At 40.4% G+C, this 20,623-nt stretch overlaps 1 protein-coding gene across 1 annotated transcript; it reads left to right on the top strand.

Annotated features, from left to right (window-relative positions):
* Window positions 1-179: 179 nt before the first annotated feature.
* Window positions 180-19,870, top strand: brwd1 (bromodomain and WD repeat domain containing 1). Its single transcript, XM_083887209.1, has 44 exons — window positions 180-318; window positions 432-490; window positions 617-646; window positions 863-922; window positions 2,689-2,839; window positions 2,997-3,095; window positions 4,424-4,584; window positions 4,730-4,951; window positions 5,772-5,872; window positions 6,316-6,386; window positions 6,535-6,635; window positions 6,737-6,777; window positions 6,874-6,975; window positions 7,860-8,013; window positions 8,105-8,239; window positions 8,397-8,525; window positions 8,804-8,952; window positions 9,153-9,229; window positions 9,413-9,643; window positions 9,756-9,939; window positions 10,063-10,147; window positions 10,377-10,499; window positions 10,582-10,652; window positions 10,972-11,206; window positions 11,427-11,543; window positions 11,861-11,968; window positions 12,457-12,581; window positions 12,863-12,945; window positions 13,449-13,560; window positions 14,112-14,173; window positions 14,300-14,455; window positions 14,593-14,713; window positions 14,828-14,953; window positions 15,488-15,554; window positions 15,768-15,818; window positions 15,995-16,120; window positions 16,245-16,397; window positions 16,526-16,680; window positions 16,938-17,104; window positions 17,184-17,309; window positions 17,432-17,620; window positions 17,702-18,022; window positions 18,123-18,278; window positions 18,386-19,870. Exons 1-44 carry the CDS (start codon window positions 282-284, stop codon window positions 19,810-19,812), a joined length of 6,756 nt encoding a protein of 2,251 aa, XP_083743335.1. The 5' UTR covers window positions 180-281; the 3' UTR covers window positions 19,813-19,870.
* Window positions 19,871-20,623: the final 753 nt, after the last annotated feature.

The following is a 20,623-nucleotide window of genomic DNA, read 5'->3' as shown; positions in this document are numbered from 1 at the left end:
ACGTATGTGCCCGCCCTGCGCACACTTGCGTCTTTTGTTGAGAGGACGCTCCTCCCCACCCCCTTGTTCCTGTGTTCCTCCGCTGTGGCGGAAGTAAGTCGACTCACCGAGGCCTCATCCTTCCAATGGCGACTGCAAACAGGCTGAATAGAAAGCGGGAGCAACCGTGGAGGGGGTCAGAGCTGTGTAGCCGAAATTAAACAAATATACCACATTATCTGTAGTCGTGGACTTAGCTAATAAAACTGTTGTTTCTCCTCTCCAAAAACACGGCCGATTCAATGGCCAAAAATCGGAACACTTCGCTCCTTGAGTCGGGTAAGCCGCAGAAGTAAACCCAACTGATAGCTCCATTTACAGTCATACGGTTCGTGTCAATTAATAAACCGACTACTTTTTTTCTCACCGTGAATCCTCTCTGTTCATTTCAGAGCTCTATTACTTGATTTCTCGTTTTCTTACAACGGGTCCATGTCGGAGAGCGGCTGAGGTGAGGTGGCGTGCTTGCACTGGTTCACTGTTGTTGTCTTTCATAGCTGGTTATTGTTGTGTATATATAGTTAGTTAACAGAGGCAGTGTGCTGTTAATCCACTCACTTTTTTCAATCCACTGCAGGTTCTGGCAAATGAACTGGAAGACAATCAGGTGCGTGTGTGTGTATCGTCGCTGTGTCGTATGCTAACGGTTGTCTCTGTGTGTTGACGGGAGTGTGGACACAAAACTTGTCCCACTTCTGTCGACTTTTAAATACACCTCTTCGTCCCACTCGTTTGACATCACCCGGCTCTTTTTACTAGCTTGGTGTGAACCTGCTGCTGATATTTTGTCGCCTCGCCTCATTTTTAAACTTTTTTTCGACAGCTCTTGCCCGTGAGACTGGACTGGCTTGGAAATGAGCACCCGAGAACATATGAAGATGTGGTGAGAGTGAACTTCTTTTCTGTCATTGTCGGCGGTTGTTATTGTCTTGTAACCGTGGACCGTGTGTGCATGCTCTGTGCTTGTTTACGGTCTTTGTTCTTTCTCCTGCTGCACCACTCTTGCTTATCGAGCGTATTTAGATGAGTCATGAGCTAACGGCTAGTTCCCACTGGGCTGATTTTTACTCGAGGGGAACTTATATATTAGCCGCAGAGACGGTTTACGACCACAGGATTTAATATTATTTAGCTGTGACTGTACTGCAGATAGGGTGGGTACACTGGCTTCTCGCTACGTCGAGGCGGCCTCGCTGGCCAATCAGAAGCTGAGCTTGTCTGTCTCTGCGTTGTTGTTCATGTGACCGGTGCTCTGATTGGTCCGTCAAAAAAGAAACATTTGCATAAGAAACCAAGCACATTTAAGCCAGACACTCTGTCAGACAACTGCAGCTCCTAGAAAAGTCAAAGAACCGGCATTAGATAAGATACGATCATGGATATAGACTTCATTAGCTACTTTCTCTGGCTATTTCATTAGGGACACAATAAAGTAAAAAAAAAAAGTGGCAAGAGTGACACCAGAGTGCTTCAAGGTTTCGAATGTTATACATTCAGAGATCGATATTAAAGTTACTATTGTGAATAATGGTTGCTTTTGTAAAATTTCAAACCAGTCTAGTCATTCTCCTCTGTCGTCAACATTGCATTTTTGCCCAGGGACTTGCTGAATACTATTATATTTTATTTTTCTGACCACTCTCTGTAAACCACAGTCCCAGTAGATCAGCAGTTCTGGAAATTCTCAGGTCAGCCTGTCTGGCATCACCATGCCACATTCAAATTCACTTAAATCACCTTGTTCCTGATTCTGATGCTCATTTTGATCTTCAGTAGGTCATCTTGATCATCCATAAACATGTATACCTATACTAATTGGCTGAGTTTATATAGACTGCGTGTTTTCATATGCACACATCATGCATCTGTCTTTAATAAAACAGCGGAATAAAAGCATGTTTTTTAAATATATAAGTATCTGTAAAAAAATTATTACATGTGTTTCTGTTGCGAATTTAACATATCAGTAACTAATGCAATGTCATGCCATTGAGACTTTCTAGAGCAAATACCATTTTTAAGTGGATTCCACTGAAAGCCAATGAAGGGAGGTCAGCACAGGTCTAATGTGATCATCGATAGGGCTGCAACAAAATATTTTCCTCACTGATTCATCTGTCAGTTATTAATTTAACTAATAGATCGTTTATTTGGTCCATGAAGTTTTAGAAAATGTTGATCTGTGATTCTCAAACCTCAAAGTGATCATCTGAAATGTTTTGTTTGTCCACATACCAAATTATTCTGGTTGTTATTTCTTTGTTATATGGAAACAGACAATATTCACATTTAAGAAGCTGAAACATCAGAGAGCTTTGTTTTGATAATAAAAACACTAAACTCAATTCATCTTTTCTCAAAATAGTTGCTGATTAATTAAGTAACCAATTAATTGTTGCAGCCCAAATCATGTTGTTTATTTCAAGTGATAACTATATATTGGAATAAATAACTATTCATCTAAGTGTCAGAAAATCTTAAAAATATGTTGAATGCAAGTTAAGAGCCCAAGGGTGCATCTTTGTATGTGTTGTTCTTGTCTGACCATTGGTCTAAAACATAAATCATTATTTTTTTCATTTATTTAATAATCTGAGCAGGGACACTGTTCAGTATCATTATCACATATATCTTTCTTTGCTCTGACAGGTTGCAGCCAACAGACACATTGCGCCAGATCATTTGCTACAGATATGTAAGCAGATTGGACCACTCCTTGACAAAGACGTGCCATCGTGTGTCCCAGGGGTACACTCTCTCCTGGGGTCCGGAAAGCAGTCAGCGCTTCGAACCCCAAAAGGTACACAATCTTCAAGACTCCTTTTTTGGGTCTTGTATAATGTAAAGGTTTGAATAGATTCTTGTTTTTTTCCCACTCACCAGAACATCCATTCACCATAAGTGCAGCTGGTAGTTATGTGACTCATTCTTTAAAACGCTCTGTTTTGGTTTTTCAGACTGTGAACGTGTGCAGTTTAAAGCTTCATCATATGCAGCCCTTCACCGGGGCAGACCACCAGAGAGGCCTTTGAACTGCAAGAATCCTCCTCACCTAGGTACTCCTGCTCTTGCTTTATATGCCTCTGTGTTCAAAAAATAGAAATAACATTTGCTCAGCTGGGTTAAAATTTCTTCATTTGATAACAACAGTCATTGAATTGCTTCATATGTACTTTGTGTTGTGCATTGTGTGTTCCTCTCTTCCATGAGTGTCCAGATTTTACTTGTAGGCATTTAGTAGGTCTACAGTGACAATTGACAATTATTGGTGTGGTGCACTGCAATGACGTTGCCAGATTGATTTCCTCAATGCAGCCGATTACACTGCAGTCTTTGTCATTAACTTGACAGTTTTGGTGAGCATGAATCAACATTTAATTTAGAAATGTGTGTCTTATTTTCTCACAAGTCACACAATTCTTCAGGATTTTCAATCACCCCTTTTCGCGTTGCAGTAGAATCATTCGTCTTCTTACGCACTGCTGCCAACATTCTTGTTGTGCTTCTTTGCTCACAGTGTTTTCTTTTTATTTCTATTAAGTTAGCCACATTTTAGGGATGATCCACAGAATGGCCAAATTACATGCCTCAAACAAGACAGTGAGACCTTGCAGCACAGCTACAGAAAACACCATGGTGTTCATGTTGCTCTGATATTGTGTTGTTCCCCATAGTAACAGATACAATCCAGATGCATGTGACTTCAGAGCAGCAAGAATACTGTTGTTGGTTAGACGTTTGATTTCATTTAGGGATGGCAATTTATTGTCCTTTTTTGTTAAAATCACATTTATTAACTGGCAAACATTATTTTTAAATGATATTAAGCAAGGGGCAAAATGGCGATAAAGAAGCTATCATTGTTGCCTTACAGCAAGAAGGTCCCGGGTTCAGATCCTGTGGATTCTGTGTGGAGCTTGAATGTTCTCTGTGTGTCTCTGGGTACTGGGTACTCTGGCTTCCCCCCACAAGTTCAAAAACATGCAGATTTGGGATTAGGTTACGTGGACACTCTAAATTGACTTTAGGTGTGAGTGTGAATGCTTGTTCATCTCTATATGTTTGCCCTGTGATGGACTGGTGACTTGTCCAGGGTGTACCTCACCTTTCTCCCTATGTCAGCTGGGATTAGCTACAGCTCCACCACAACTGTCATGTGGAGGATAAAAACAGAGACAATGGAAGCAGGTGGCTGAAGAAAAATGATGCTTAAATTTACTTTGTATTTCTATTAGTTGTATTTGAGCCCATAATTATTATGGCCTTTTCATTTCTGCCCACCGCTGAGTAAATATATCTTACACCCACTCTGTTTGGGTACTAGTTCTACCACTGTCCTGCAGTTTCATCACTCTTACGATGATTGGCTTCTTATCATCAACAGTGAAGGTGTATCAAGGCAGAGAGCTGACAGGAGTGCAGCACTTCAGCTCCATCAATCCTGTCAGCAACTATGAGCGCATGCGGCTGCATAGGCGGATCCTGGGTCATCTGTCTGCAGTGTACTGTATTGCATTTGATCGCACGGGTCTCAGGATCTTCACAGTAAGATGAAACTTTTGTTTTTGACATATTCTCCCACACAAGTTGTTTGCCAGCAATGCTGTCATCGAAATTGTCATTTTAATGTTGTGTACAACTTGTCTTCTAATCTGCAAGTTATTCAAGTGGAAGTTTTTTTCTTTTTCAGGGCTCAGACGACTGCTTGGTGAAGATTTGGTCTTCGTTTGATGGAAGGCTTCATTCAACATTGCGAGGACACTCTGCTGAAATCACAGATTTGGCAGTTAATTATGAAAACACGCTAATTGCTGCAGGAAGCTGTGACAAAACCATCCGTGTCTGGTGCCTTCGTACCTGCGCCCCTGTGGCTGTGCTGCAGGGACACAGTGGATCCATTACCTCCCTTCAGGTCTGTTAAACAAATACTCCATTCCCACTTGTCAAAAACCGTTTTAATTCAGGGCATAAATGAGCTTTTGACCAGTGGGAGTGTACTCAATCGACATTTATTCCGATCAACATGAGTCAGAAGCTAGACCTGGGTGAACACACTAACTACTTAGTCTGCTTCCTTTTTGGCAGTTGTACACATTCTGGAGTCATTACGGTGCCACACTTAGACATGCATTCTCAATTTTGTGGCCATTAGTATAGCTGTTAACCACGAATGTTTTTATTGAAAATAAATAGTGTTGGTATTTTCATTTCATCTTACTTTTATTATTTAGTGCTTGAAAATCATTCACTTGCAGTTGATTCTGAAATGGGGACTGAAGTAATATTAACTTAACAGCTGCAACCTTGCACCGAGCTCTATCCCGTTTCTTTCCTTTTTCATCCTCAGACTCATTTTGTTTCCAGTACATTTGTGATGTCACACTTCAGCAGGGGTTAAAAAAATCTCCACACGGCAGACCAACCTCTGGCAGTGGGAATGGTGTAAATCCTATTTTGTTATTAGGTTAAAAAAAATCTTGATTTTAGTGTTACATTTCCAGTACAAGTGGGGGTGGATTGTTTATTCTTTCTGATAAATCAGTAATCGTCAGCTATATGAGATCACATTGGGACAGTAGAAAAATTACATAATTGATACTGTCTTTGTCTTTGGTTCATTCCGCATATTTTTCTACTTCCACCAATGATGGAATTGCTTACATAGACGTGCTTAAAATGATTTGGTTAGAATAATTCAGATGTCTCATCTTTGAATGACTTGTGTTTTTTAGTTCTCGCCGTTTGCCAAGGGCTCAAAACGTTACATGCTTTCTACTGGAACTGATGCTACTGTCTGCTTCTGGCAATGGGATGTCAACAACATAAACTTCAGGTGAGTTTTTATTATTATGTAATTGAGGTTTTCCTTCACAGATATAGTGGTGTAGTTTGTTTATAAAAAAAACATGTTAAGATTTGCAATTCGATGTTTCTATGCTTTACTATTGATACTGTGTGTTTCAATGTAGTCCTCAAAAATCTCATTGAACGGCAAAATCATAGAGAACACTGTTGATAGGACAGTGACTCAGTAATCCGGTAGGTTGGAGTATTTTGAGAAGAACATCGATTAAATGGGTGTTGTGTGACCTCTGCTACTATTATATTGATATTATCGCCACCTGACTGCAGTCACATCTATCGTTCTGAACAGTGCCACTCAGATTAGATGACACTTAATTTGACATTTTTGTTGAAGCATGGACCAACCCATAACACTGCTTCTGTTTCCCGGTGTGCTATGTGTCAATAAGATTTTCTCTATTGTCTTTAAAGTGATCGACCACACAAATTTATAGAGCGGCCGAGGCCAGGAGTTCAGACTGTGTGCTCCTCATTCAGTCCAGGTAATTGTTTTATTTCTATTTGCATTGTATGTTAATCCTGTGTGTGTTGTACAAATATGTGCATGTGACTTCTCAGAATTAAAATGTAGCCAGCACACAGTCACATTTTCTGCATAAAACACTGTAAGCTGATTTGTTTTCTCTTCAGGTGGGATCTTCTTAGCAACAGGAAGTACTGATGATGTCATCAGAATATATTACCTAGGATGCGGGAGTCCAGAGAAGGTATCGGAGCTCCATGAGCACACGGTAAGAAACCCTCTCAAGAGCCAGTAAATATTTAACCTTCATCACATCAGCAACACAAAGATGTCATGATCACTCTCTGTATTTCTGTTTACTCTGTGTAGGACAAAGTTGACAGCATTCAGTTTTGCCACTCGGGTGAAAGGTATGACATGATTATTGTCGGTTATTCTGTTCCACCAATTATTTTATTGTAGTAGCTGAAAGTGAATTAACAGTCGCTGTCAATTTTTCTGTTGAGGTTCGTGAGTGGAAGTCGTGATGGGACGGCACGGATCTGGAAGCTGCATCAGCGGCAACAGTGGAGGTGCATCTTACTCAACATGTCTGCCACTCTTCCAGGGTAAGAACTTTGCTGCTGTAAACCAGATGAGTAAATACACGGTTCAAACGGAAAATGTATGAGCAACATTAAAGTCTTTGCAAATTTTGTTTATGTGTTGAGTGGTAGCTGCGCTGTGCATAGTCAACCTCACAGATTTGTCAGAGCATGTGCGAGTGTGAACCAGGTGCTGATGCCGTTGTTCAGTTGTCAGCATGAATAGGTCATAACTCTCACCAGTTCACTCACTGACAAATGTTTGCATTTTATTTACTGTATGTTCATATAAGTCGATTCCCTATTGCTGAAAATCCGATATTGAAATTCACAATTTTGCATTGGTCATATTGGAGACTAACAAAGGCAAGAAAAGTAATTTTTTTGTATTAATCAGTGAGTTGGATTAATGTTATAGTTTTTTTTTACTATCAGACAGCCATGCTTGATCATCAGTGTCAAATAATTTGTCTCTGAACTATAAGAGAGCATCCCAGTCAGTTTCTAAAATTGGTTCATTTGACAATGAGAGATGCACCCAATTTTCTTCATAGCAAATCTTATTTCAACATTTTCATGCATTCAATTCATCACTGCATTCATTTATAAAGGGGCTTCTCTATTGTATTCAGCGTGAAATGCTAAAGAGAGGATTTCTTTTTCACTGGAAAAGAAAATCAGGATAACATTATTTTAAATTATTATAAATTATTCAAGAAAGCCATAGGTGTGGAATGCTTAATTGAATGAGAATGGAAGTGTGCTGCTGCACTTTCTATTTTGAGCATAAATAGAAATTTGATAATTTCTGTCTTTAGTAAACTGAAAGCTAAAACACTAGTACACGGGATGATTGTCTGGGTGAGGGTTAGACATTACCATGCTGATATTTGTATTGTTTCTTACAGTGCTGAATCAACGAGTGAAGAGGAGAGCTACTTCAAACCCAAAGTCACAATGGTAGCGTGGGATCGCCATGACAATACAGTCATCACGGCTGTTAACAACCATCTCCTCAAAGTGTGGAACTCCTACACAGGACAGCTGCTACATATCCTTAAAGTAATTTTACACAATATTTGAGCATATACTGGTTTTAAACCCCCATTAACTGAAGTTTAGAACCAGAGACTAACCTGTATGCTGTTCTCAGGGCCATGAGGCTGAGGTGTTTGTACTGGAACCACACCCCTTTGACCCCAGGATTATCCTATCTGCTGGCCATGATGGGAATGTCTTCATATGGGATCTGCTGAGAGGGACTAACACACAGCATTACTTCAACATGGTACCTTGTTATTGAGAACTGTCAGATAAGAGATGTAGCAACATAAAGAAATTATTTTATTTATTTTTTAAACTGCTTTAAAATACCCAAAATATTTTGGCCTCCACTTAAACTTAATGTCTATACCTGCAGTGATTTTTTTTTGTTTCTCTTCCAGATTGAGGGCCAAGGTCATGGAGCTGTGTTTGACTGCAAATTCACTCCAGACGGCCAGCGTTTTGCCTGCACAGATTCTCACGGCCATCTGCTCATCTTTGGCTTTGGCAGTTCTAAGCCATATGAGAAGGCAAGAATAAATAATAAATTCAAATTTCAGTCAATTCATCTTTATTGCAGATAAAATAAAAACACAGTCATGCATTTCATATGGACTGTTGTCGTATTTGCAATCTTACAGATGGAGTATAAGATAAATGGTAGCCTTTAAAAGTTTGCAAGCTGTTTGGATAGTATGGAAACTTACCAGACAACTATGTGTGCATGTGTATCTAAAAAAAAAAAAATTAATATAACAGAAGCTGCATGGTAATTTATCCAGTTACTTTTCCCCCGGTGTCCACACAGCTTCCAGACCAGGTGTTCTTCCACACCGACTACAGACCATTGATCCGGGATGCCAATGGCTTTGTGTTGGATGAACAGACTCAGCAGGCGCCTCATCTCATGCCCCCACCCTTCCTGGTGGATGTGGATGGAAATCCCCATCCTCCGAGGTAGATATGACCTTCAGTTGTACAGCAGCAATATAGTTTGCTAATTGAATGTGTTATTGTATTGTACATATATAATACAAAAACACTAGATTATGTTGTTTTTATTACTTTATAGTAATTCTACTTGTTCTGCCTGTTTTACTTGTAGGGTAAAACCAATCTCAAAAGACTTGGCTCTGGTTAACACATTTTTTCTTCAGGTACCAGCGTCTTGTTCCAGGACGGGAGAACATTGCTGCTGAACACCTGGTTCCACAGCTGGGATACGTAGCCACCAGTAAGGCCTTAATTTGACCAAAACTAATCATATCATTGACTTGGGAATGTGTCAAGTTCATTGCTTTATTAACCAGACTACCAATAATAATAGTTTAAGCTTTTTCAAACAGCCCGCTCTAAGTGTTTGTCCATTATGAAGCTCCACCATCACCCACTCATGCTCTTGGTCTGACATCTTCAGGTGATGGTGAGGTGGTGGAGCAGGTGATTAGCCAGCAGACTGCGGAACACGAGGAGGTGGCGGTGAGACGCATCGGTCTTCTGGATCAGGCCATTCGACAGCTGCAGGAGCAACAGGACCGTCGGATCCCGTCTGTGCCAGAGGAGGGGCAAGTTGCTGGAGCCGAACCCGAGGGACAAGCTGAGGCTCAGGGCCAAGCTTTTGCAGTAGCACCAAGCACACCACGCAGAGGTATTGATACGGCACCGGTGCTGTATTGGATTCTTATTACTGATGTATTGAGCTGTTGGAGGCTAATTCTTTGGGTTTTGGTCAATATTTGCTTTTTTTATTTTCATTGTAGTGTCTGTGAATGATCGAGCAGATGTGCAGTCACCTCCGAATGTAGGTCTGCGCCGCAGTGGACAGGTGGAAGGTGTCCGTCAGATGCACCAGAATGCTCCTCTTAGCCAAATGGCCACTGAGAGAGACCTGCAGGCCTGGAGACGGAGGGTGGTGGTGCCTGAACTGCCATCCAGCAGCTACAGGTAAGAGCCCTGGTGTAGGAGCATTTCCTATTTACCAGCCACAGCTGAAGAAACAATATGTAAAGACATTTATACAGTTGTGCTATTTCTCAACCCTGCTGTTGTTTTTGAAATTTTTTTCAGAGACCAGGAAGACATTCGAACAGCCAAAGGAGATGAGGAGGTGGCTTTGTACAATATGAAGAAGAGGCGCATTATCTACACTCGAGTATGTTTTCTTGTTCCTTCACCAATGAAGTCTTAAATAACAGTTTGTGTTGCCCATTTTGTGGAATTTTATTTGACACTATATTTTACATCACACGTATGTAGCAATGTATTCAGTATAACTGCTGTATTGGTAATTGGTATCGAGATACTATATATACTGTGTTATATATACTGTTTTCTGTACAAATGCCTGCACTGGTGTTGAGTCAGTCCCGTCTGTCCCACAGGACGACTCGGATGATGAACCCTCCAGTACAAAGCGTGCACATGGCCGTGGTGACGTGTCAGAATTTTTTGACATGTCATGTGAAGAGGGAGAGGAAACCGCAAGCTCAGACATACACACTGAGGTATCCTATTTTACACTCTTCTGAGACTTTGAGAAAATGGAATTTACAAATATTTGAGTATGTTTGTTTTGAATTTGTTCAGGACCATGAACTAGATGGGAGTGATCTGGAGTCGTCTAATGATGAAGAGGAGTGGAACAGTGACAGCTCAAGGTATAATGTTGCCTAGACAGGAGCCTTGTGCTATTGGCGAGTAATTCTTAGCTTTTGCTTAAAGCAGTAATTCCAAGAAAATTGGTCAGGACCCACAGATAGATCACAGGTGATTTTTGGTGATTTATCAAATACACCTGTAACTTTATAGTAGGTGTGGCTTATATTAATGTGCAGTAATTTCCTTTTTGTTTTATTATGCACAAACTTTGCTCATATGAGAGAATAGTGAAACACCAGTTTACAGAACCAGATAAACTTAGTTTATTAAGTTCATGTGAACATCAAATGTTAATCATGAGTGCTTTTGATTTGACAGCCACTCATCCAGTGAGTACTCGGACTGGACCGCAGATGCTGGTATCAACCTGCAGCCCTCGACCCCTTTGTCATCACGGAAACGAGTGAGGCGCAGGCTCAGCACCTCTGAGGAGGAGGAAGAGGAGAATGAGGAGGAGGAGGAGAAGCAGCAGCAGCAGCAGAGTGATGAGGATGAAAAACCTGCGAAGAAAACCAAGGAGAAGTCCAAAAAGGAAAAGAACAAGCCACCACGGGTGAGTTAGATACAGATATTCTGCATAAATGACCAATGACTTTACTGGTTATGCTGAGGTCAGACTACGTGCTTTAAACACAATTATATCCCGATCCAATGGATGTAGGGTGTCGGGACACATTCGCTCCCAAAAAAAACCTAACCCAACACAGCATCTATCATACATTTGCTTTAGATAATGAATTCAGGTTTTCACTCTTTTGAACATTTCCCATCAGCGTCCGAAGGCCAGACCATCAATCAACAGAGAGGTGTCCAATGAATTCAGACCCTCACCATGGATCACTGATGTCATTCCCAGGAAGTCTCCTTTTGTCCCCCAAATGGGTGATGAGGTATGTTTATCCTATCGTCTGTGGTATTGCAGAGCATATTGTCAATTATACATGGAGAAAATGTCAGTAGTGTGAAGGTACATGTATTTTATATTTCATCCCTGTTCTCACCAAACCCTTACACCTTGACATAAGATCAAACTAAACCTTTAGGTCAGTGCATCAGCAACCCAAGACTATGTAAACAAAATGTAAGGAAAATGTTTGACAAAACATGTCAGCAGACTTAAAAATGACTAGGATGAAAACAGTTTTTACATGTTGGATGTTATTATTAATGGGTTGGGTTGTAAGCTCTGACTTTTTGTGTCTGTCAGGTTATCTACTTTCGACAGGGGCACGAGGCCTATGTTGAGGCAGTAAATCGAAATGAATTGTACCCCATCAACTTAGACAAACAACCCTGGAAGAAAATGGAGCTGCGGGTAAGTCCAGATAATGTTTACCTTAATCTAATATAGACAGCCTTCACTAAAGTCACTAAAACACTAGAAGTCAAAAATTATTTATTGTACTTGCTGAGGTCCTGACTCATTTGTATAATTATACACATGACTCTTTCCTCTCGTAACATAAAACATACAAATCATAAAATATTTATTTAGTGCAACTGTATACATATCTTGCCCATCAATTATGCATGTTTGTGGTTTTCTCTGTGGACTAGAGTGCAATCCTGACCACTATCTGGAGGTTATATCCTCTGCTAAACAGTGGTGCCCCCAAAAGTTTGACATTGCAAAGCCACATCCTTTGGCTGTAATGTTGCTCAGGTCTTTACACCTGTTCATTTCTCCTGTATCTATTATTTATTTATTTTAATAATAAACATTGTTGTTTGCTTTGTCTCTGTGTTCTAGTGTTGAAAATGTAGATTAATAGAAACCCATCTGTGTATTTATTTATCTTTTAGGACCAAGAGTTTGTGAAGATCACTGGGATCAGATATGAAGTCTGCCCTCCAACACTTTGCTGTCTGAAGCTCACTCTCATTGACCACGGCACTGGCAAAATCTCAGACAAGTCATTTTCTGTCAAGTGAGCAGTTCAGTTTTATTAGTTAGTTCTGTATGATCCTGTAACATTCTAATTCTCCCAACATGAAGGTGGCATACAGCTAAGCCGATTCTTGTTTGAACTGAATGTTCATATATAAATGTCATTAAGTATGGAAGGATAAAAATGTTTTGTTTTAAAATCCTGGCTAGAATTTCTGATACTGTTTAACTTGTAGGAAAATTGATGTATATTCTTCAGAATGATTAAGCACCAATTTCAAAAAGATACTCATTACGCAAATCACACATTTCTCCCTACAGATATCATGACATGCCAGATGTTATCGATTTCCTGGTGTTGAGGCAAAGTTACGACGAGGCTCTCCGTAGAAACTGGCAAGCAAGTAAGTTTGTGTATTATGCTACAGATCATTAATCCTCTAAGTGTATGTTGCTAATATGAATCTACTTGGAGGAAATATGCTCTAAAGAGTGAATTAATTATTTTCTCATTGTGTACACCTCATGAAGGATAAAAGTGCTCTTGTTTTCATTGTATTCATTGAAATAATAAGGGGGCCATGATCAGTAAATCAACCTCTATAATCATTTTGTTTCAGCAGCAACATTGGAAAACTGGTATTTTATTATCGCCATTATATCAATGAGATAATGAGGTTTTGATTTCATGGTTCATTTGAGAAATATTATATCTGCAGGTAAATGTAATGGCACCAAATCTTTTTTTAGTTTTGAGGATGCTGAGGGGTTTATCTCCCGATGAAGCTTTGTTGTTGTTTACAGACATTTGTAATGCTTCATCACTACTGCCTGAGTAGGCCTCTGCATAAATGGGTCACAGGCATTTCTTTCTCCATGTAAATCTGCCAAATTTTCTCTGTCACAGATGATAGGTTTCGTTCAGCAATAGACGATGCCTGGTGGTTTGGTGCTATCGTCTGCCAGGAGCCGTACCAGTCCGAGTATCCCGACAGTCTCTTCCAGTGTTTTAAAGTCAGGTGGGAAAACCAATACCTTAAATGTAGCACTAGCACCATGTTTGCTTCTAACACAATATGTATTGTGGCTCCTGTGGCTGTCTCTGTTGGGAGTATACAGAGTTTTGTGTGTGTTTTTGCCTTTTGAGAATACAACAGTGGAGTGATTAGGATTCCACATCAAACATCTGCTTTCCAAGAAATGTGTTAGATTTGACTTGGTTATTGTTTTCAGCATGTTATTCATTATGCATCCAGTTTGCCATGATGAACCTTCCTGCCCCCATGTGGGCATTAGGAGGCATTACAGTGGCAGTTTTTGACACCTGACATTTTGTTGTTGTGCATACACATCATGCATATGACACTGTGCAATCTTGTAATAGCTGTAGTATTTTTTTTTCTACATTTTGAATGACAAAATCATCTCAATCTGCAATAATTGCAGCAAATGTGTACTACATTTAATTTTAATTTTATTTCATTATTTTTATTTTTATTTTTTTCTACAAGAGAGATGATTCAGCAAAGCAAATTTGATAGGTCTGACATCAGCTTTTGTTTCTTACCAGATGGGACAATGGAGAAATAGAGAAACTGAGTCCTTGGGACATGGAACCTATTCACGAAGATGGTAATTAAGATCTTTTACTGAGTCACATTCACATACTGCCATCACAGAACTGGGCTAGACTCTTGGAAAGTAAGCATAATGGAGTTTAATTGTGTATATTGAACAAGTGTGTCTGTCCTTGTGCAGCTGAGCAGCCAGAGACAGAAGGTGGTGGAATCCCTGTGACAGCAGATGAGATGAGCGAGCTGATGTACAAGCCTATGCCAGGGGAGTGGGGGGAGAGGAGCAGGGACGAGGAGTGTGAACGGATCGTTGCAGCCATCGACCAGCTTATCACTATCGGTGTGTAAACACATGCAGACACTCACCCATTTACTTTGTATTTTACAGGTTTGAGCAATGTAATTTTCAGTCAACAGGTCAAGTTAACTGTAAGATTTCTTGCACTTGAACTAACATAGATTGTATGTCTGTTGCAGAGATTGCAGCTCCCTTCTCCGGTCCAGTGGACCTGATTCAGTATCCCACCTACTGCACTGTGATTGCCTATCCTACTGACTTGGGAACCATCAAACTGAGACTCTTGCACAGATTCTACAGGTCAGTCCTTTCTGTCAGGAAGAATGAGATATGTTATATTTTTTAACTGCTATCTTAATAATTTGGCCATAACTTATGATAACTACATAACACAGTTTATTTACTTGTCCACAGACGCCTTTCAGCATTAATTTGGGATGCCAGGTATATTGCACATAACGCCCGCACTTTCAATGAGCCAAGGAGTAAGATTGCCCACTCAGCAAAAATCATCACAAATGTCCTTCAGAAGTTTGTCAAGTAAGTTATTCTTCTATACACTGGTATTATTTGAATATGTTAATGATGGTAATAATTCATTTCATAATTTGGAAACTGCAGCAGAAAAAATAGTAATTGAACATGTCCAGTATTTCCCCTACAGTGATACAGGTATGGCAGCCACTAGTCCAAACAAGAGCTCCAACCAAACAAAACGTTTCTAATGTCAAAAATAATGCCAGACACGTTTTATTTGGGAGCCTTTATGTGACAACATTCCAAAACTTTGTCAACAGCTTTACAACATTCTCTGGTACCACTACTATCAGCATCTGCTTTAATGACAGAAGATAAAAAGGTTATTAGATCCAGGTTAGCGACATGTGAGCAGTAGCAAAAAGAAAAAAATATGGTTTATGAATGTCAAATATAGCCTGTAGTTGCATCTGATTACTCATAACTTTCAATTTGATCTTGCATCTCTGTAAAAGTTTTTAAACTTAATTTTTGATTTGATTGCGTTTCTCCTATTTGATGAGCATGACAATGAGACATTTGTTTTAATTTCCTCAGTAATCCAAGCTGCGTCGATATCATGGAGATTTACAATGCTGTTGAAGAGATGGATGATGATGAAGAGGTAAGTTAACCCACATAAACGGGTTTAACATTTCATGTAACAGCCTTTATTCATTTAAATGTGACATGAATCACGATGAAATGGTGAAATTGTTTCACTAAGTTAATGGCTACATATTTTTTTGGCAAGCAAATTGTCCAGTTGATTAAAGTCAATGCTTTGATTTGTGAGAGAGATATTGTAATAAGTAATGAATCTTATTATGGTCAACAGGATGATGATACAGAAGCACCAGGAACCTCGGCTGGGCACAGGTTACGTCAGGTAAGCAGAAACATTTGGATAATATGAGCAGATAAATGGTAAATGCTAGCTTTTCACTGAGACATACAGTACTTTCTGAATGAGAGAAAGGAGATAACATTTTTGAATGATTTAATGGCAGCAATATTGTGTGTTAATAGCGAGTTGAATTCCTATCTCATGTTATCTTCTCTCAGCGCTCTGTGGAGGTGCTGCCTGACAGAGATGCCTGGAAGGAAAAATGCAAGAGCCTGCTCAACTATATATTTGAGTGTGAGGACTCGGAGCCATTCAGACAGCCTGTGAATCCTCAGAACTATCCTGTGAGTTAACACTTTTTTTTATACCGTTGATGGTCATGCTATTTATCTAAGCAACATTTCATTCTCTCGTCTGTTCTTGTGTTTTGGTAAAGATGTCTAAATCGTGTTTCATGTGCCTGTCCAGGACTACCATGACATTATTGATACACCAATGGATTTTGGCTCCGTGAAAAGGACTCTGGAGGAAGACCACTATGAAAATCCGATAGAGCTTTGCAAAGATTCTCGCCTAATATTTGCCAATGCTAAAGCTTACACACCCAATAAACGCTCAAAGGTAGGCGAGGAATTAGTTTGGGAAAATGTCATCTGCCACAACAGCTGTCAAAACCTCCCTGTGCTTGGATTTAAGATTGAAGAGCTGGTTTCAGTTTGACTCTTTATTCTCTTTCTGTTCTTTCATAGATTTACAGTATGACCTTGCGGCTCTCTGCCTTCTTTGAGGAGCAAATCAGAATGATCATATCTGAGTATAAAACTGCTATCAAGAGCAATGACAGGCTCCGCCGCAGTCAGAGGTTCCGCAAGAAGATGCAACAAGATCATCACAGCGGCACAAGGTCTGTTTGAGTTGAGATGAGATGAGAGAAGATAGTATTACCATAACGATGACACCTTATTGTTTAGTTTTTAAGAACGGGAAATTGGTAAGAATTTGACAGTAATTTAATTAATAATAATTAGTACAATGCCATTAACATAATCATTTTGTAATGTAAAGTGTTTGTTGGGTGTCGGCTCAGTGCAGGTTTAAGACATGTATGATGAAATGATTTCTCAAACTTTTCCATTGTCTTATTTTGAAAAAAAAATCAAGTCAAAAGAAGGCTGCAGTCAAATCTCAGGAAAAAGTTGAAATGACGTCAGTGACCAAATCTACCTCAGCCAAAGTGTCTGCTCCTGAGAGAGCCAGGAGGAGTCGAAGCAGCAGCTCAGGTCACAGCTCCTCAGAAGATGACTCCAAAGCTGCTTCATCCACACCAGGTATAATAGACGCTCTTCCTCCTCATGTTTTTTAGGCACCACTGTGCAGCTTAACATAACTCTTTTTTTTCTCCTTCAGAGTCAGATAGTGAGAGTGAGGCAAGTGAGTCAGAGGAGGAAAAACATTCTGGTTCCTCAAGAAAACCTCACCGTAGACAGAAGGCAAGAGTTACAAGAAGCAATTGTGCCAAGCAGAAGAGAAAAGGTCAGTTTCCCCTGTTAAAATTAATGCTTTGTATTTGTATATACAGAAAAATCTGGAGATTATGATTCATGATAAATTGTGAAAAAAAAAAAAAAATTTGTTAAATATGTTGCTGTTGCCAGTTGCAGAGAGTGAGAGTGATGAAGATGATGAAGAAATGGAGGAATTTGATAGTGAAGGTGAACAAGGTGAGGATGGAGAAGTGTCCTCCCAGTCTTCAAGTCATAGCCATACCTACCCCAGCAGGAGCAAAAAGAGCAGGAGTACACGGCTGACCAGAAACAGCGCTGCCACTGACAAGAAACGAACAGGTACACATCGAAGATGACCTGAAGTAAAAGCCCAGTGAATCTGTTACTTATTTCTTATTCTAGTTCACATCTTGTTTTCAGACGGCAGAGCAGAGATCAATGGTCACAGCAGAAGGTCTTTACGTAGGGAGAGACGTCACCTGCAGGACTCTGACAGAGCCACATCCCAAGGCTCAGACCAGGAAGAAGAGAAAGAGAAAGTCAGAGTCCGCAGGTCACTCAAGAGAAAGACAGCAAGGGCAGCTGTGAGTAAGATCAAACTCCTTGAAGCATCAGAGGAAGATGATGATGAAGAGGAGGAGAAGCCAAGAAGGAGCAGCAGCCGCAACACAGCCCGGGCCAGCAAACGCACCGCAGTGATCCAGAGTAGTTCAGATTCAGATGGAGATCTGTCAACACAGGGTCAGCAAATACTTTTTCCTCTTTCTCTGATGTTGAAAGTGAAAACTGCAAAAAGCAGAATACATGTTTACTAAGTTTTGCTCTTGCTCAATTTTTACAGCCTCTCAGAATACAAAAGATTCAGATTGTGAGTCAAAGGATGAGGAAGATGGAAGTGACAGTGATGCTCCATCGTCCTCTCAAAATCGTCAGAACGGCAACACAAGGTCCAGCAAACAGAGGACACCAAGAAAAGCTGCTAAAACAAAGGGAAACGGTGAGCTATGTCCTCTTCAGTTGTGTCGTTTTGGAATTCTAATTGCCATTTGATTGGAATTGTGAGAAGTTTCCCTTATTGTTTGGGTTTTTGCCTCTTTTCTGTAGATACTTTGTCCCACATGAATGGACACAGTGCAAAACATCACAAATCTGACATCAACTCTGATCAGGAGGAAACTGCAGAGGAGAGTTCTAGTGAAGCTGAGGAGAAAGAGGATGAGGAGGAAGTGGCAGCAGTTTCCCAGAGACGTTCTAGAAGCACATCAACCACTCCAGTCAAGAAAAAGAGGATTACAAGTGATGAGGAGATAGAGGACACTGAACCCAGGACCACGCAACACAAACCTCCTGCAAGTTCAGATGAAGAGGACAAAGACACCAGTTTTCAGAAACCTTCTTACCAAAATGGAAGAAATGTGGAGGAAGCAATCCAGAAGGAGTCTAAGAAAAAGAGCAAAGATACACCATCAAAAAGCAAAGATAAACAAAAATCTGCCTCAACTAATAAACTGAATGGTGCAGAATCGGATGAACTCAATTATTCTCCGAAGAGACCCAGCCAACACAAGAAGAAACTGAAAATGGACGGAGAATCCGAAGAAGAAAGCAATCACTCCAGTGAAGAATTTGAGATTGAATCAAAAATAAAGAGGTCACCACGAAACAAGAGCAAATGTAAGCGGCCTCTAGGGGACACCTCCGTTTCAGAGACCTCAGAGCAGGAATATAAACCCAAGAGGAAGGCGAGGAGGAAATGCTCCACTGGTTCATCGGAAGATAAGTCGGATGATTCAGATAACACGTCAAATAGACGCCGGAATCTCAGAGCCCTCCCTAAAAAGAAGTACATCAGTGATAACTCTCCCTCTGAAGAAGAGTCTGTATCTGTGAGCCTGAGTGAACAGAGGAACGGTAACAAAACAGCCAGATCTTCAAGGGAAGACGGGTACAAAACCTCTCCCACTGAAACCAGTAATCAGCTGTCTTCCAAGAGAAAACGCATTTACACCTCAGACTCCGAAGGTGGACAGGAGGAAAGAAAGAAGGAGCCAGTGTCCATGAACAACAAAAATAGCAGCCCAGCCTCCTCAAAGCGCCTCAAAAGGGAATCCAAACAAGGGAATAGTAAAAGCAACAAGGGGGACACCTCTTCCCAGTCTGATTCTGGTGAGCAGGAGGAAGATGTCAGTCGTTCAAGAAGGAAGAACGTGAAGCGGCCAAAACACAAACGAAAGGAAAGCTACAGCAGCAGCAACCATACTTCTGAGTCGGAAAGCGAGCAGTCGTCTTCGGCCTCTGAAAAATCTTCTGCCAGCTCAGGGTCCCACAGCAGTCCAAAGAGGAGAAGTCACAGACAGTCTGGGATCAGTGAAAGGACGGCCAGTCGCCAACTAAGGCAGCGTCGGCAGCAGGCTGCCTCGGAGGAGGAGGAGGGCGACAGTGATGAATCTTATGGCAAACCGCAGCGAAAGACGCGTGTCAACACCCGTAACAGGGGTAAGCGTACGGTAAATTATCAGTACAGCGAATGAAGGACATGGCGGCTGGAACTACATGCTTTTGAGGAAGAGAGATGGAGAAGGACAGTAACTGGAGACCTTAAAGACACTTGATGGCCATGTTATGGTAGTAGCACTGGAGTCCTCGAGAGAAAATGCTGTGAATCTGTTTCATTCAGGGATATTTATATTTTCTATGAAAAAAAACGTGTTTATAGATGTAATAGAAATTCAAGCATTTGAACTGCTGCTTTTCACAAGGAGACAGAGCAGAACACCACCTCCCATACTGCTTGTTGTGATTGGGTCAGCAGAGGAATCATTCTGGGGAAGCTTGTCAGCTTGGGTGCTATCTAATATACCTCTGTTTAATCAAGCATATTTGCTGGCTTGCACTAAGATACACTGTAATGAGGTATTTCTTTCATACACTAGTTTTGCATTAGAAACTCAGGGGTCAACTAAGTTTACTGTAGTCTCAGACATGCAGTTGTTTTTTTGAGCTGAGGTAAGGAAAAGAAACAATTCCAGGTCAGCAGATGTCCAAGCACACTCACTGGGACAAAAAAAAAAACAACAAATCCACGCTCAGACTTTTGACTACAGCACTCCTTTCTGAATCCACACACTTAATGCTTGACTGTAATATGTTTTGATATGAGCCAAATGAAACAATTGTTTATTTCTCCCCATACATTTCTTTTTTTGTTTTTTTAAAAATCAGTTTCCGTTGTATTCTAGTGATTAGTTGTAAATATTTGATTAAGAATGACTTGGAAAAGGTTGATCAGTCGGTAGCAAAACATTTATTTAATTTGAGCTTTTTTATTTTACATTTAACTGC

This window comes from Microchirus variegatus, assembly GCF_963457635.1.
Source record: "Microchirus variegatus genome assembly, chromosome: 3".
Lineage (NCBI taxonomy): Eukaryota > Metazoa > Chordata > Actinopteri > Pleuronectiformes > Soleidae > Microchirus > Microchirus variegatus.
This window is presented reverse-complemented; position numbering and strand designations above follow the sequence as displayed.